Source organism: Procambarus clarkii, chromosome 17, assembly GCF_040958095.1.
Source record: "Procambarus clarkii isolate CNS0578487 chromosome 17, FALCON_Pclarkii_2.0, whole genome shotgun sequence".
Classification (NCBI taxonomy): domain Eukaryota; kingdom Metazoa; phylum Arthropoda; class Malacostraca; order Decapoda; family Cambaridae; genus Procambarus; species Procambarus clarkii.
The window spans coordinates 20,497,609-20,516,584 of NC_091166.1; the positions used below are offsets into that span (position 1 = coordinate 20,497,609).

The window sequence follows — 18,976 nt, forward strand, 5'->3', positions numbered from 1 at the left end:
ATATATATATATATATATATATATATATATATATATACATATATATATATATATATATATATATATATATATATATATATATATATATATATATATATATATATATATATATATATATATATATATACACATGCATTCACACACATTTGTCTCTTTTACTCTGACAGGGTGAGATAGCTGATAGAGAAACTAGTGTGCAATTAAGCACTTAATCACTGAAGGTGAGTAAGGTGCTTTTACAAGCTCAGGTTATATTGTTACATCACATACATACATTGTATAATTGATAAATTACATGGTTGATCTTGGGTGCAAGTCCAATATATCATCAAGTGTTCCAGTACTCATATAGTAATTACACAGTTCAGCATACCTCAGCCCAGGAGGGCGAAAGTCAGTCAGTATGGGACATTCTACAATATAATGTTCAAGAGAGTGCATGTTTTCTCTTACACAAAGTTGACACATTATGTACTAGACATTTGGGTTTGGAGAAAGCTGCCAGATACGTCTATATCCCAGGCATATTCTGGCCACTATAACATCACATTGCCTGGTTCTTGTTCTGTTAGTCCCATTTGTGAATGTCTCCTCACGATATCTATCATAATATTTAATGCTACAACTTTCAGGTCCTTGTGAATTTGTTAGGTCGGTGAGATCTTCATTAGATATTTATTTAGATACTAGCAACGCATGTGTGTTGCTGAGCCACAGGAACCTTCCCTGTCTCCCAGTCCTCACCACCATTCCCTCGTCACCCGTCTCCTCGGCCTCCCAACTATTCCCCACTCCACCGTCCCCTCATCCTCCCCACCATTCCCCACTCCACCATCCTTTCTTCCTTCCCACCACGCCCCACTCCCTTGTCCCTCTGTCCTCCCCACCATTCTCCATTCCCCCATCCCCTCATCCCCACCATCCCAAACTCCCCCGTCCCTTCATCCTTCCCCACTATTACACCCTCCTTTGTCCTCTCGTCCTCCCCACCATCTCTCACTTCCATCCCCTTGTCATCCCCACCATTCTCTACTCCCTCGTCTGATGACTTCCCAAATGGTCTCATGTTCCAATCAGAAAATTGGGAACATCAAGTGATCTGGAGTTCCCATCACTGAAATATAAGAAAAACAGTTAAAAAATGAAATGAAAATATGAAAAAATATAAAAATAAACTATACTAACAAAATGAACAGTCTGGTAAACATCACAGCTCAATTCCAATGCAATTCACACAAAATAATTAAATCGAAATGAAAATAAATCAATCTATAAAAATTCCATTTATCAATGCAATCAGAAACACTGAAATGGAATTGTATATCTAGTATAACATGTGTGTGTTGCTCTTACATGCAACAGATGGCACATTTTTTCAAGAAAAGCATAGTTTTACCAGTCACAGGTGTGGCATTTATACTTATACTTACGAAATGAACGGTATGGTAAACAACACAACTCAATTCGAACACAATGTCAGACAAAATAATTCATTAAAAAATAAAATAAGTCGAAATCTATGAAAATAAAATTCATCAATGTAATCGGAAACATTGAAATAGAATTCGTGAAATATTTAGTATAGCGTGCATGTTGCCATTATGTGCAACAGGTTGCGCTGTTTTTCAAAAACGCATGTTTTTATCTGTCACAGGGGTGGTATCTATATAGTAGTATATTTAAAGACGCGCCTATTAAAATGCAACGTTGTGTCAAAATTTCAAAGCAATTGGTGAAGAACTTTCGGAGATTACAGCGTTTGTTGCTCTTACGTCCAATAGATGGTGCTGTTTAAAAAAAATATGTTTTTTCCTATCACAGGGGAGGTATGTATATAGTAGATATATAAAAAGACGCGCCTATTCGGATGCAACGTTGGGTTAAAATTTGAAAGCAATCGGTAAAGAGGTTTCGAAGATTTCCCCTCGCATGAAAACCACATGAAAAACACATTTTTTCAGAAAAAGCATGTTTTTTTTACTGCTACTGATGTGACGTCTATATAGTATGCATATAAAAACCTGCTCGGATGCGAATGTAACATTGTGTGAAAATTTCAAAGCAATGGGTGAAGAACTTTCGGAGATTAGGAATTTTGAACAAACGAACATTTCCATTTGTATTTATATAGATAGATAGCATGTGTGTTCCTCTTACATGCAATAGATGGTACTGTTTTCAAGAAATGCATAGTTTTACCTGTAACAGGTGTGGCATCTATGCTTATACTTAAGATATGAACGGTATGGTAAACAACACAGCACAATTCCAACAAAATGCCACACAAAATAATTCAATAAAAAATAAAATAAATTGAAATCTATGAAAATAAAATTTATCAATGCAATCGGAAACATTCAAATGGAATTCGTGACATATTTAGTATAGGGTGCATGTTGCCATTATAGGCAACAGATGGTGCATTTTTCAAAAACGCATGTTTTTACCTGTCACTGTGGTGGCATCTGTATAGTAGGTATATAAAAAGACATGCATGTTCGAATGGAACGTTGTGTCAGAATTTGAAAGCAAATGGTGAAGAACTTTGGGAGATTACAATGTGTGTTGCTCTTACATCCAACAGATGGCGTTGTTTTTCAAAAAAGCATGTTTTCTTCAGTCACAGGTAAGGCAAGTATAAAGTAGGTAAATAGAAACTCATGCCTATTCGAATGCAACGTCGTGTCTAAATTTCAAAGCAATCGATAAAGAGGTTTCGAAGATTTCTTTAACATGAAAAACACAGTTTAAAAAAAAATATTTTTTTCCGTCACAGACGTGACATCAGTATAATATATATATAAAAACCTGCTTGGATTCGAGCGGAACATTGTGTGAAAATTTCAAAGCAATCGATGAAGAACTTTCGGAGATTAGCGATTTTGAACAAATGAACATTTCCATTTTTATTTATACAGATTAGCTATTTACTGTTAGGTAGGTAAGCTAACCTCTATGCGAGGTTGGATTAACATAGCCTAACTAAGGAATTCGATATTAGACTATCATAACCGTACTGGTTCCACGTATATATGAATGAGTACCCCAGTTATTTCATTTCCAAGCCTAACTCAGCAAACTGTGCATCAGCCAAAATGTCCTGCAACAGTGAATTGTATCATAGAACATACTTTCATCACAGAGGTGAAGTAACTCAACAGCTAGATAAGTGTGATCAGCTTGTTCAGTCACGTGTCATAGCCAGAGTACTGAAAAACCATATGGAAGCGGTTAAACAAACGTTGCAAAGAACAAATGAGGCTGCAGATAATTATCTCAGAGTCTTCATGCAACAGAATGCTGAGCCTGATAAGCTAGATACCTTCCATGCTGAGACAAAACAGTTTAAGGAGGGCGTCCAAGATCATCTAGACAAATTAACACAATCTCTCGAAAAATTGCAGAGCAAATAATTTTCTCAAAATACTCTGATCACGAGTGACACTAATGAACAGGAAACACTCCAGGAAGTTCGTCTTCCTACCATTGATCTTCCTCATTTCCATGGTAGAGATGATGAAAATTTCGAATGCTATTGGAACACATTCGACTCCTTAGTAAATTCAAAAAGTTCAATCAGTAAGCCTAGTAAAATCTTCTATTTGCGAAGTACCCTCGAGGGTGAAGTAAAAGCAGTTATCGATCACCTAATTCATAGTGATAAGGACTACGATTCTACTATTCAGTTACTAGAAGTTAAATACAGCAATAAAGAAATTGCTATTGCTAATCTTTATTTTAAGTTAAGAGCGATACCTACACACGATACGACACCTGAAGCTCTATAAGAATTTAGGCTCCAGGTAGAGTCTGATTAAAGCTCTAGGTGTCAAAGCAGATGTACCTAATGCAAAGCGGGCATTGAAACTAGAAATAGAGAGTAAGTTTCCTAAGGAGATTCTAGCATCCATCTGTTCGCATAATAGAGAGATATCCTATCCCTAGATGAGATTTTCGAGGGATTAAGGATAACAGTTAATCGACTGAGAGCTCATTAGAAAATAATATCTGACACTGACAAATCAACCAATCAGTCAAATCCAAAGGTACCTCCAAACAGCCTAATAAACATAAACCCACTACTTCTACTCCAAAATGGAAGAATACTACAGTAGGTACCTACACTATCAGCTTTTCTAAACCTGAAGTCCATAAGTCACCCAAAGCTGTGACTCCTGCATGTGCTACAGGAAGGAGATGCTTTCTCTTCTGTCAAGAGAATCATACAATTTATCAGTGTCAAACCTTTCCTGATCGCGTTTCTAGGATAATTCACCTCAAGGAATTGCATAACTGCACCAGGTGCTTGATGCAACATGATCCTAATGCATGCACACACCCCCATTACACATATGTAACAGGTGCCACCAGGATCAACATCATTCCGCATTATGTGGAGTTGATAGGCCAAAATCGCCTAAACTCCAGGTGGAACAGGACATATCCAACACTGTGCAGTGCTGTAATGTACGACAAGAGGTTAAGGTGCTTAACACCAAGTCTCATAATAATGTCACATTACATGCTGCACAACTACAATTAAAAACAAGAATTCCATGATCACTACAAGAGGTCTATTCAACCAGGGATGACAGAGAACGTTCATCAATCAACAAGCAGCTAACAAGCTGAAACTTAAACCCTTGCGTAATGTGACATTGAACATATCAGGATTCCTAACAGATACTGGGCCTCAAGAATATGAAGTAGTACAACCACTAGTACGCCTGGGTGGTTATGTACGACCTGTCCATGCCATAGTTGTTGATCACATCCCTTTTGACCTGAATGTCAAAGGTCTAAGGAACAGCCAGATTTTTGCAGAAAAAATAGAATCAAACTGGCTGATACCAAGATAACGTCTGACCACCTCACCAATGTAGATTTATTAGTAGGGGCAGACCATTATTATCAGTTCATTACTGGAACCACAAGCCAACAGGGAATTAACATGTTAAAATCAGCAGGGGGCTACTTACTTACAGATAGAGTCCTTACTTACCTGAAGAAGCCTATGCCAGCTGACAGCCAATACTAATTAGAAAAGATGGAGTTTGGTACAATTAATATTCGCCGAGAAAGTTTGAGTCTCAGAGGAAAAATCAGTGACCAGCAGCCTAAACCGGTTATCGTCACAGCGATAAATGTCACTGACCCCACTGTAGACCCAGAACTATTCTCGATAGTAATAATTGACCACATTCAGTCCTCATCTTATCTTATTGCATCTCATCATTTAAGTTATCATGTGCTTAGTTTTATCTCCAGAGAGTTATAGTACTGTAGCTTAATGTGCATAAACCGAGCAGGTTTACTACTCATTCAGAATCTTTTGGTTGCTATATGTGTTTAGTTATACCTCCAGAGGGTTATAGCACAATAACCTAATGTATGTAATTCGCATTTACCTTCTACTTAGGTAGATTAGGGAAACCTTCGTTATGGTCAGCCGAGTGCAAGTTGAATCTGTGCTCGCTAAGCCATACCATTGACAACATTTATAGAAACTGATACCATATATTCAGTTCTCTACTTTATATAGAATTTAATTAGATTAGGAACTAAGTTACTATTATTGCATAGCCTAAATAACTTGTCCAGCTAGGACTACACCTTAGGCTAAATTTAATTTTGCATAAACACATTGAATTCCTCGTTTGATGTTGAGGTGATTTATGAGTCTCCAGTGATTAGTGTTGTAACGTACGATTATGTTACGTTGTTGAGTAGATTAGATACACAGTGTTTAGTGGGTTTTCATATTTATTTAGTAGTTTTGGATACAGCAGTGTCGTGGACGTTGAGACGGAGCTTGGAGCAGAGCAGAGAGCTGAGTGAGGCCAGAGTCGCGGAGCTCTATATGGGAGAGCGTTGTAGCTCGATGCGGTCCTAGTCTGCTGTCTGTTCTGTGTCAAAGCTGTAGTATCTTGGGGTCGATTAGAACTGCATATGCCGAGTGCTACATTCTTGACTGTGGAAATTGTACTGTCGGCTATTCACATATCTCTTGCTTATATTCGGTGACTACACCTCAGCTTCCTCCACTAGGAAAGGAGGATGGAGGAACTATTACCTGTAATTAGGGCTGAGATTATAGCTTCTGCAATTAGTGCTAATTAGTTACGCCCTTAAGATGATGAGATAATGGAGCAAGCATAAAGTTTACTCGCTACAGGACTCCCCCTGCCAGGGAATGAAAGAAAAGCAATACAACAAAAATTACGAGGCTGTGGTTCCATGGGCCGCTGTGGAGCATTTAGTCCGGTACCAAAAGATGCAGGCAGTGTGTGGACAAACTCGGTGTAGCAGGAGAGAAGAATGTGCATGATTGTTGCGTCCTTGGGTCGCTGGTGGAGCATTTAGATCCGAGGCAGATGAGCTCGGGAACCAGGACAATAGGAGGTAATGTAGGCACATAGTTAGGACAACAAGGGAATCACTGCTAGAGCTGAATTGTCCTGGAGGCGACAAAGAGTCGGAAACGCAAGCTGTAAGTCCCGTACTGCACAAAGTGCTTGAGTTGGCAGAGTATCAGAATGCAGTGAACGTGAAGATGAATCTGACGAGAGAGCAGCTTTCGTGGGAGTCCCTGTAGTGCCCTGTGCAGCCCCCTGCACTGATCAGGGAGTCCCCTGATCAGTGCCCTGGCAGCGACAGAAAGTCGGCAGGACAGGCTGTAGATCCCACATGATGTAGTTGCTGATGAAACTGTCAGACGAGTAACGCTCGCGGAGCAATAAGCTGTACTTTATGAAAATGCAGAGATGATTGCAGTAAAAATCATAGCTGTGGCAAGGGTGTTGGCAGCGTTCTATGACAGGTGGTAGCGGCCCACAGCAAGCAGCACCAGCAGTATCGGTCCATTGAGAGTCCATGTAGTAGTCCATCGTGGCTGGGTATCATAAGAACATAAGAACAAAGGCAACTGCAGAAGGCCTATTGGCCTATACGAGGCAGCTCCTATTTATAACCACCCAATCCCACTCATATACTTTAACAACCCGCGCTTGAAACACTTGAGGGACCCCACCTCCAGCACGTTACGCGGTAATTGGTTCCACAAATCAACAACCCTGTTACTGAACCAGTATTTACCCAAGTCTTTCCTAAATCTAAACTTATCCAATTTATACCCATTGTTTCGTGTTCTGTCTTGTGTTGATACTTTTAATACCCTATTAATATCCCCTTTGTTATGTTCATTCACCCACTTGTAAACCTCTATCATGTCACCCCTAACTCTTCGCCTTTCCAGTGAATGCAACTTAAGCTTTGTTAATCTTTCTTCATATGAAAGATTTCTAATTTGGGGAATTAACTTAGTCATCCTACGCTGGACACGTTCAAGTGAATTTATATCCATTCTATAATATGGCGACCAAAACTGAACTGCATAATCTAAATGGGGCCTAACTAGAGCAAGATATAGCTTGAGAACCACACCAGGTGTCTTGTTACTAACGCTGCGATTAATAAATCCGTGTCCGATTTGCCTTATTACGAACATTTATGCATTGATCCTTTTGTTTTAAATTCTTACTAATCATAACTCCCAGATCCCTTTCGCAATCCGACTTCGCAATCTCAACACCATCTAGCTCGTATCTTGTAACTCTATCATCATTACCTAACCTCAGAACTTTACATTTATCAGCATTAAACTGCATCTGCCAATCCTTTGACCATTTCAAAACCCTATCTAGATCAACTTGAAGTGATAGTGAGTCCTCCTCCGAATTAATTTCCCTACCGATTTTCGTATCATCGGCAAATTTGCAAATGTTGCTACTCAAACCTGAATCTAAATCATTTATATATATTATAAACAACAGAGGTCCCAGGAAAGAGCCTAGAGGCACTCCACTTACAACATTTTCCCACTCTGACTTGATTCCATTTATACTAACTCTCTGTTTCCTTTGGTATAGCCATGCCCTAATCCAGCTTAATATAGCACCCCTAATACCATGAGACTCTATCTTTTTAATCAGTCTTTCATGTGGCACTGTATCAAAAGCTTTGCTAAAGTCAAGGTACACAACATCACAATCCTTACCACTATCAACTGCCTCAACTATGCTAGAATAAAAAGATAACAAATTTGGTAAACATGAACGGCCATTTATAAAACCATGTTGCGACTCAATTATTAATTTATGTTTTTCAAGATGAAGACGAATTTTATTTGCTATTATAGATTCGAGTAACTTTCCCACAATAGACGTTAGGCTAATTGGTCGATAGTTAGACGCAAGTGATCTATCTCCTTTCTTAAAAACTGGTATCACATTAGCAACTTTCCAAAACTCTGGCACTCTGCCTGACTCTATTGACTTATTAAATATGGTTGACAGTGGGTCACAAAGCTCCTCTTTGCATTCTTTAAGCACCCTGGCAAACACTTCATCCGGCCCTGGGGATTTGTTTGGTTTGAGTTTTACTATTTGTTTAAGAACATCCTCCCTGGTAACTGCTAAACTCGTCAACCTGTCCTCGTCCCCACCCACATAGACTTGGTCGGCTGAAGGCATATTGTTAAGTTCCTCTTTAGTAAATACAGATACAAAATATTTATTATAAATACTACTCATCTCTTCATCACTATCTGTTATTTGACCTGTCTCAGTTTTTAATGGACCTATCCTTTCCCTAGTCTTAGTACGATATAACTGAAAAAAAACTTTAGAATTTGTCTTTGTTTGCCCTGCTATGCGAATTTCATACTTTCTTTTTGCTTTCCTTATCTGTTTTTTAACATTTCTAACCAGTTGTACGAATTCCTGTTCTAAAGTGACCTCCCCATTTTTAATCCTTTTGTACCAAGCTCTCTTTTTACCTATAAGGTTCTTCAAATTCTTTGTTATCCACTTTGGGTCATTAGTATTCGATCTATTCAATTTGTATGGTATACTACGTTCCTGTGCTTTGTTTAGAATATTCTTAAATAGTTATATATTGAATCCACATCGAAATCCCCATTTAAGTCACCTATCGCTGGGTTCATCTCTCGCTCCAAGACCGGCCCACACCCCATACCCAAGACTTTCCAATCAATTTGACCCAAAAAATTTCTTAGGCTATTAAAATCAGCTTTTCGAAAATCTGGCACTTTAACAGAAAATTCTCCTATTGGTCTATTCCATTCTATGCTAAATCTGATTTCTTTGTGATCACTGTTCCCTAGCTCACTCCCTATTTCGATGTCATTAATTTGTGTTTCCCTGTTAGTTAACACTAAATCTAAAATATTATTTTCCCCGTGTTGGTTCCTTAATGTGTTGCTTAAGAAAGCAATCGTCAATTAATTCTAGAAAATCTTCTGCTTCACGATTCCCTGTTTTGTTCAACTAGTTTATTCCGCTAAAATTAAAGTCACCCATGACATAAATACTGTTAGATCTAGATGCTCTAGATATTTCATCCCATAGGTGCTTTGCTTCCATTCTGTCTAAATTTGTGGCCTATATATAACTCCTATTATAATATTATTAGCCTTTTCGTTTAATTCTATCCAAATAGTTTCTGTGTGTGGCTCAGTTTTGATTCCCTCTTTGAGACTACATTTCAAATTGTCCCTAACATATATGGCTACTCCACCTCCTCGTCTAATATATCTATCTGTGTGAAATAGTTTAAATCCATTTATTTGATATTCAGCTAATAGTTCTCTATTTTCTACATTCATCCACGTTTCGGTAAGTGCAATAATATCTATTTTTTCTGTGCAGACAAGAGCATTTAATTCGTTAATTTTATTTCTTAGACTTCTACTGTTAGTGTAATATACCCTAAGTGAATTGTTATTTTGAGGCCCTTCTCTTTCCCTGATCATTTTGCCAATTCCTTTCTCCCACAAACACATACTTTTATTACCTCCTTCCTCCAAATCAATTCCCATACCTCTATCTACTAACAGTTTAAACCCAAACAAACACCTCTAACCTCTTCTTCCAACGAGTTCGCAACAGCAACAACCCCAGCTCTCGATAGATGCACCCCATCACGAGCATACATTTCATTTCTTCCATAGAAGTGTTCCCAGTTGTCTATGAAAGATATTGCATTTGATTTGCAATATCTTTCCAGCCGGCAATTGACACCAAGTGCTCTCGATATCCATTCATTTCCCACTCCCTTTCTTGGAAGAATGCCACATATGATCGGGATTCCTCCCTTGCTCCTAACTAATTCTATGGCTGTTTTATACCTCTGAATCAGTTCCTCACTCCTAACTCGACCAACATCATTTCCTCCCGCGCTAATGCAAATAATGGGATTGTTCCCATCGAAACTCTCTGGTGTTAACAATGTAACGTACGATTATGTTACGTTGTTGAGTAGATTAGATATACAGTGTTTAGTGGGTTTTCATATATATTTAGTAGTCATGGATACAACAGTGTCGTGGACGTTAAGACGGAGCTTGGAGCAGAGCAGAGAGCTGAGTGAAGCCGGAGTCGCGGAGCTCTATGTGGGAGAGCATTGTAGCTCGATGCGGTCCTAGTTTGCTGTATGTTCTGTGTCAAAGTTGAAGCATCTTGGGGTCGATTAGAACTGCATATGCCGAGTGCTACATTCTTGACTGTGGAAATTGTACTGTCGGCTATTCTTATATCGCTTGCTTATATTCGGTGACTCAGCTTCCTCCACTAGGATGGAAGTATTGTTACCTGTAATTAGGGAAGAGATTATAGCATCTGCAATTAGTGCTAATTAGTTACGCCCTTAAGATGATGAGATAATGGAGCGAACATAAGGTTTACTCGCTACAGTGTCTAGTAACTCATTTAGTTACATGTCACTGCGACCCAAGGCATTGATCTCACTGTAGATTCAGTATCTACTTGATTTCAAAGAGACACATAGAATAACACATTAATCATTACATAGATGTACCTGAGACAACAGAGTATACGTGTCACACAGATTTGGGACATTCATTATGTAAATACTAACCTACTAATGCCATGAATGTAACTTCAGGGAAAGCGAACAATTACGTTAGTACTTAACAATATACTATGACCCGTAATTCCCCCCCCCCCCCCTCCAAAAAAAAAAAAAAATATGTTGGAAATAACCAACAATTGTTCTCATCCTTAATACAATAGGATGTATTTCCTGTATTAGGCATCCTGATCATTTAATACTCATTTACTAATCCTTAGTATAATGGGATGTATTTCCAGAACTAAGTGTCATAATTAACTATCACCACTAATCTGTAGTTTAGTGATATAGAATTCATTGCATTAGGATGTGAACGTCATGTAATTTCTCCTAGAAACGTGGAAATGTTCCGTCAGCCAGCTAGCCACAGGAACATTTCATATTAACATATCAAGTAGAATCTAGCCTTACTTTTCTTTATTAAGGATAATTATTTATTAATAGGTTTACTTTATTTAGTATACTACAGTTTACTGGAATTCCTTTACCCAGCTAGATAGCTGTTCCAGAGAATAATATTATAACCCAAAATAATTTCCACTTCCAAAAGATTCTCGTTTTGTTTGTGCAGTTTACATTAACTGACTTATACTACAAGAATCATATATTGCAACATAATTAATTTGTTTATGACATAAATATTCGTCATAAACACAGCCTTCCCTATTTAACTTTAATTAATGAAAATAATTTATGCTCGGGCTCCCCACTGGGAGTTATTGCGCATCCGCGCGTGCCCGAGAGTGTAGGGAGACTCTCGCCATATTAGATCCACTGGCAGCAAGGTGTACCGAAGCAGTCCTTCTAAACCATACAATCCTGTTAGCATCCGTACATCATCGGGCTTCAGATTGAGGACGCAGCTTAACAGAATCATGGACACCAGTATTAGCAGGCATTTACCTCTCTGTATTTATTGATTGAGCTCATTAATGAATATTGATGCTGGTACCATGTCGTCAAGCTGTAGGCATACAATTAATCCCATGTGATTGCTACTTCCACCACCTCTAATTATTTAGATATTGCATTTATGTGTGTAAATATTAGTTTGGAGTGGAAATTATGGAAGTTAATTATTGCAGCATGGTGCAACACAACTGAGGAGGCGTGTGACTCATATACTCACGTGTCCCAAGGATCACTATCTTAGGGCTGATTCCAGAGTGTTGTAGAGACTGGACTCCACCTACGTTCCTCTGTCACAGCTGAGAACTAATTAGTTTTCATTGTAGATAGTTTTCTCTCAGTTATCAGTGTCAATACATTTACATTTATTACATATTGATTATATATTATTTAATCTATAATATGCAGTAGTATTTTTGCATTACATTTTACTAATCCATATAATCTATATGTGTGCATATTATCATTATATATTATATGCATTACATTGACTAACCTCATAGAATACCGTCCCCCATCTAAAATGTGTCATGGGAAGCGGCTCTAGAATATATTGAATTTACAGTTCATTATTGCTTAATATAATCTTTAGAATTTAATTGTATTTAATCACAGAGAGCCATAAGCCACTGGTTCTCTAATTTATTCAATTTAAGTATTCAGCTTATTTCTCCCATAAAGGGAGTGGTCCTTTGAGCATCGTAGAATTAAATATCATTTTATTAGCATATGAACTAGAGCCAGATTTCCCCACAAGTGTTGTGGCAAATTGATTCTGGGCAGTGTGTTGTTAGCTCGCTGGTCAAGGTAGGCCAGTTGGCTCATTGGTCAGTGTTACGACCCTCGGTTCTTATTTGGAAACCAGAGGTCAATTTCAGCTCTAAATTATTACTATACATTAATTGATAGGATTGGATCATGTGAGAAGGATATTTAATTAACAATAACATTTACACTCATGGATCCTGAATTCCTAGTTGTGCCTTTGTTTCCGTGTTCATTGCCAGACATAAGACGAATCTTGGTTCTCACAGAACATTCAGACTCAGAGCTTGTTGATTATTAAATAGTGACCTAGTTATCATCTATTCTTAGAATTGTTAAAGTCACTAGTATTGAAGGTCGGTGAAGACTTGTAATGATTGTGGCTGCACGATCAGTTAGGTTGTCTTCCCGGTAACATACTTAGAGAGCTCAATAGACTGTGCTCTTCCTTCTCTCTGGGCGGCTGCTTTGGTGGTCACACATTCTCTGTGGGCTCTATTTTCCTCTTCCTCCTTTTTCCTCTCTCCCTATAATCTATGTCCAAGTTGAGTATCTTACCTTATTAATACTGTGCTATTGGTTAGGTGTAGGTGTATGTTTCTTTAGGTTTATGTTTCTTAGGTGTGTTTATTTAGGTGTCTTCTAAGCCAGTGTTTTTGTATCCCTTAGTGTACTCTAGGGTGATAGTGAACCCACGTGTGCTTAAGTCTGTGATACGTACGATACAAGTGCCCTTCAGGAAAGTAGTCTTTACCCTAGTTGCAATTGTAAACCTTGCATCCTGCTTATGTGGACTAAGGTATTTAACGTAAGGTAGAGTGGTAAAGTGATTTATTGTATTTATGTATATGGGGGGTTATTAGAGGGGTTAATAAATAAGGATAAAGCTAGGAGTATCTTTTCATCCTGTTTAGAGTGGAATAGGTGAGTACCTTAGACGGCAGACGTTTTTTCTAGCCAAACTAGTACTCATTGCTGGGAACATTCTTCCCTGGGGAGCGGGCCCTACCTACTTCCACTATTTTAAGAACTCCTGTGATTTTTTACTATTGGCCCTTAACCACCTGCCCCCCATAATAGTCAGCATAGGCCAGTTGGCTGCTCAGGACCCTCATGAAAGAGGCATTGTTCTCTCACTCTCCATATAATTTAAAACATTTCCTTCGTGTCATCAACATTGAAAATGTAAAATCATTCAAATTTAAAACATCAATATATTTGACATTTAAAAATATAATTTACTGGTATAAAATAGTATTTATATTTGTATAAACATCTTTATAAATGCGTATTGAAACATATAGATAAATCAAACATAAACCAGAAAATTGAACGAAGCAACTATTTGATCAACTGAAATTGTTTGAAACATTTACTGTCATTCAGTCATAAGATAACATCATTACTATTATCAACAATAAAAAGCTTCTTAGCGCACGTTGCCTGGTAAGCTAAGTATAATGTTTAATGTTAGCAAACATGACGTATTGTGGAACATAATACTTTTTATATAAATACTATTCAAATACTTATATATTTTCTAATATTATTCTTAGCATATTTTGTCCACATTCCATAGATTATAAATTGGTAATGCATAACGATTCCACCAGTCATTACTGTTACTAACACATTTATATATATATATATATATATATATATATATATATATATATATATATATATATATATATATATATATATATATATATATACAAATTAGACTGGAATGTATGGATGAGACTGAACACTACCTGGACATGGTCTGTAGGCTACAGGGGGACACCGTTGGGTTTCACGCATACCTAAGACAAATAACCTACTTTTCCTAACATGATTTTTTTTCAGGTTAATTATATTAGCATTTAAGTAATGATCTTTATGTAGTAGACAAATTGTACTGTACCTGCGGCAATGTCTATCACTCGGACATGTTGACGGCGGTCCTCTGGGACCTTCTGAGCCACGTAGTCAGCAGCGATCACGTGCCCTCTATAATGCACACAGTCTATAATCTGGCGAAGACAAGAATATCACCTTTCAGAGATACTTCATAGTTATTATTATACCTATAAATAATTGATCAAAAATATCTTGTGTGATAGGTAAAAACACAAAATACTAATATACAACATTATATTTTAACAGGCAACGTGTGGCAAAAAGCTCAAACACAAAATATCTCAATATATATATTCCTCTGAGGTTATGGTTATATTTGTATAAATACTGTCACAAGATATTAGTAATTATAATGAATATAAGGAATATCTGAGCAATGCTATTGCTTTGATGTGTTAAGCTGTCCCTAGTGTTTATAGATTATTCACACCCTGACAACCCGTTATTTATTAAGAGGAACTCTTGTAATCATTTACTTGTTTTGTGTTAATTTGTATTGTTTTATTTTCAAACCCTTGTGGATGCACTTTAAGTTCTATCCCTTGTGGATGCACTTGAAGTTCTAACCCTTTGTGGGAAATTTATCCACTATATCTATATTATTATCTAAGAAATGTAATATTTCTATAACATATCTAAATCATATCAAATCATAACAGAATTATATCAGAATCACTACAGATTCATTATATCCTACATCTGGATTCTACATGACAATGCCACCTATGATCACGTATACCAAAGGACCCTTGGTGCCTATGTGACATTGTGCATGATTTCTCAAGGATTTAGAAGTTTCGAGAATAATATCTTAATTAATTAAAACTATTGGAACATCAATTTATTTCCGTTAAGGATTAAATCAAATCCTTAAGAATCAATAGTACTATTAGGTACTACTAATAATATTTAAATCTTATATCTAATTATATTATAATCTCATTTTATCTCAGTCTTATGTCTAGACAGTAAAAATAATCAATATTGATTGAAAGCTGCCTCGCTCAGGGAGCATGGGGGAATGCTACCACCATACCCATCTTATCTTGTTGCAAACGCAATTAAGGACATAATCAATTAGCAGCGCTACCAGAATATTAAACAGCAAAGCTGTGACATAAAATATAGTGCCTAAGCCATACAGAGATCCAGTCTGGCAACGTGTCAGGCGTCACCCGGCACTCTAGACATAATTATATTGATTGTTGATTGGCCAATTGCATGCCTGTATGACCTTGATATATCCAATAAGTCTGTTTGTCGTCATAGGGCATGGCGATGTCCCATATATCAGTAAGTTTTTATCAATCTTTCAGCAACTGAACTTTCTCAATTTATCTAGACACTCTTGAGGTACATAACCTCAGTCATTGTATCTTGACACTCATGAGCTACACAACATCAGTCATTGAAAGTCAAGCTCAACTGAAACTCTTCAATATAAATTGAATATATCTGTATATAATTGATCATATATATTAAATTAACAATTGCTTACTTAGTTATTTTTAACTTATCATGTAAGTTTATCATATTGAATATAATCTTTTGTACTTAGTTAACAGTACTTGGACCACATTTAAGGTCAATTGATTGTACATTCATATATATCATACCTCTATAGAACAAATTGTTGTATTTATTAGTATGTGAATATTGGCTGTTGTAGTTATGGTGCTGAATTGGACTGTGTACATGTTTAGATCCTTGATTTAAACAGAACCAGTGTTCAGTTATAGAACTGAATTTATTAAATCTTAACCTTGTATTAACAATACAAGCTGACATGTCGAATTGTCTACAGGTGGATTGTGGACCTTCAATCAACTTCTCCATTCAGCCCTAGGGACCTCACCTGCCCCTTACAGCCCACAGTCTGTCATTAAGAAAGAGGAGCTAGGATTTACAATGCTAGCTAGGGACTTTAGCTGAATTAATTTTGAATATAGTAATTTTTAATATAGTACAGTACAAGTCCCTAGTAGTTCTTATAAATCAATCCCAACAATTTTCCCACATTTATGGTTCTTCGAACTGGATATTTCAATAGCAAAATACATCAGAAAATTCTTGATTTTGCATTGGAATAAATTACACATAATCTAGCCTGATTTAGCCTTGCAGCCAATATCTAGCATATCTATATATCTACAACAACAACAAATACAAATATTTATTCAGGTAAAGTACATACATACAAGGTGAGATACAAAACGTTGATGGATTTATAGATAGAGCTAGTACATACAATGCAAAGCCACTACTACGCAAAGCGTTTCGGGCAGGAAAAACACTAAGATTAAAACTTAGTACTAATTGAGATTTGAGTATAAATTGTGTTGAGAAAAAAAAGGTGAGGAACATGGCAGAAATAAAAACAAATATACAATTCGGACAACAAACAGCATTGTTTAAAATAGTAGACATGGGTTGACATTTTGGGGGTTAGGTAGGTTACATGGAGTTAATTAGGTAGTACTTAGTTTTGATCTTAAACTGGTTGGGAGAGGAACAGTCTTTAACATGATTGGGAAGGTCATTCCACATTCTGGGTCCCTTGAGTTGTAAAGCATTTCTAGTTTGATTAAGTCGTATTCTTGGAATATCAAATATGTATTTGTTTCTAGTGTGGTGCTCATGGGATCTATTACAACCTTCTAGGAAGGTTTTGAGGTCAGGATTGACATTACAGTTAAGTGTTTTATATATATATATATATATATATATATATATATAAATATAAAACACTTAACTGTAATGTCAATCCTGATATATATATATATATATATATATATATATATATATATATATATATATATATATATATATATATATATATATGTCGTACCTAGTAGCCAGAACCCAGTTTTTAGCCTACTATGCAAGGCCCGATTTGCCTAATAAGCCAAGTTTTCCTGAATTAATATATTTTCTCTAATTTTTTTCTTATGAAATGATAAAGCTACCCATTTCATTATGTATGAGGTCAATTTTTTTTATTGGAGTTAAAATTAACGTAGATATATGACCGAACCTAACCAACCCTACCTAACCTAACCTATCCTATCTTTATAGGTTAGGTTAGGTTAGGTAGCCGAAAAAGTTAGGTTAGGTTAGGTAGACGAAAAACAATTAATTCATGAAAACTTGGCTTATTAGGCAAATCGGGCCTTGCATAGTAGGCTGAGAAGTGCGTTCTGGCTACTAAGTACGACATATATATATATATATATATATATATATATATATATATATATATATATATATATATATATATATATATGTCGTACCTAGTAGCCAGAACTCACTTTTTGGCCTACTATTCAAGGCCCGATTTGCCTAATAAGCCAAGTTTTCCTGAATTAATATATTTTTTCTAATTTTTTTCTTATGAAATGATAAAGCTACCCATTTCATTATGTATGAGGTCAATTTTTTTTATTGGAGTTAAAATTAACGTAGATATATGACCGAACCTAACCAACCCTACCTAACCTAACCTAACCTATCTTTATAGGTTAGGTTTGGTTAGGTAGCCGAAAAAGTTAGGTTAGGTTAGGTTAGGTAGGTTAGGTAGTCGAAAAACAATTAATTCATGAAAACTTGGCTTATTAGGCAAATCGGGCCTTGAATAGTAGGCCAAAAAGTGAGTTCTGGCTACTAGGTACGACATATATAAATATATATATATATATATATATATATATATATATATATAAATATATATATATATATATATATATATATATATAAATATATATATATATATATATATATATATATATAATATATATATATATATATATATATATATATATATATATATATATATATATATATATATATATATATATATATATATAAAACACTTAACTGTAATGTCAATCCTGACCTCAAAAGCTTCCTAGAAGGTTGTAATAGATCCCATGAGCACCACACTAGAAACAAATACCTATTTGATATTCCAAGAATACGACTTAATCAAACTAGAAATGCTTTACAAATCAAGGGACCCAGAATGTGGAATGACCGAATATTTGGGAGATAGTGCTCCATGTTTTCTTAATGTTGCCCTTAATTTGGGTAAATTTATTTTCGTAGTATTTTATTTTGGCTCTTCTAATTATTTTAGACAGCATGGATGAGTAATTCTTTCAAAATTCTTTGGAGACGACTCCTAACCTATACTTCTTCTCGAAGTCATGTTTTTTATTAATAGATTTAAGTATACCCTTTGTAAGCCATGGAGTGTTTAACCTTTTATTTGTAACTTGTTTCGTTAGTATTGGACAGTGGGTGTTATAAAGGTTCAGAGTTTTCTGAAGAAATGTTTGCACTGCTAGGTTGATGTTCACTATGTCACCTAATTCAGCCTCACAGTTGATATTAGCAGCAGCACCAGTAATAAAGTTGCTTATAGAAGTTTCATTGTGCAGTCTAAAGCTTATCT

The 18,976-nt window shown here is 36.1% G+C and overlaps 1 protein-coding gene across 2 annotated transcripts in view; it reads right to left on the bottom strand.

The window, feature by feature from the left end:
• Nucleotides 1-18,976, bottom strand: part of LOC123748525 (methyltransferase-like protein 27) — a 377,853-nt gene that overhangs the window by 195,712 nt on the left and 163,165 nt on the right. For both annotated transcript variants that reach the window (XM_069326220.1, XM_069326221.1), the window contains one exon: nt 14,531-14,639. In XM_069326220.1, coding sequence (XP_069182321.1) covers nt 14,531-14,639 — 109 coding nt within the window. The remainder of the gene's footprint in view (nt 1-14,530; nt 14,640-18,976) is intronic.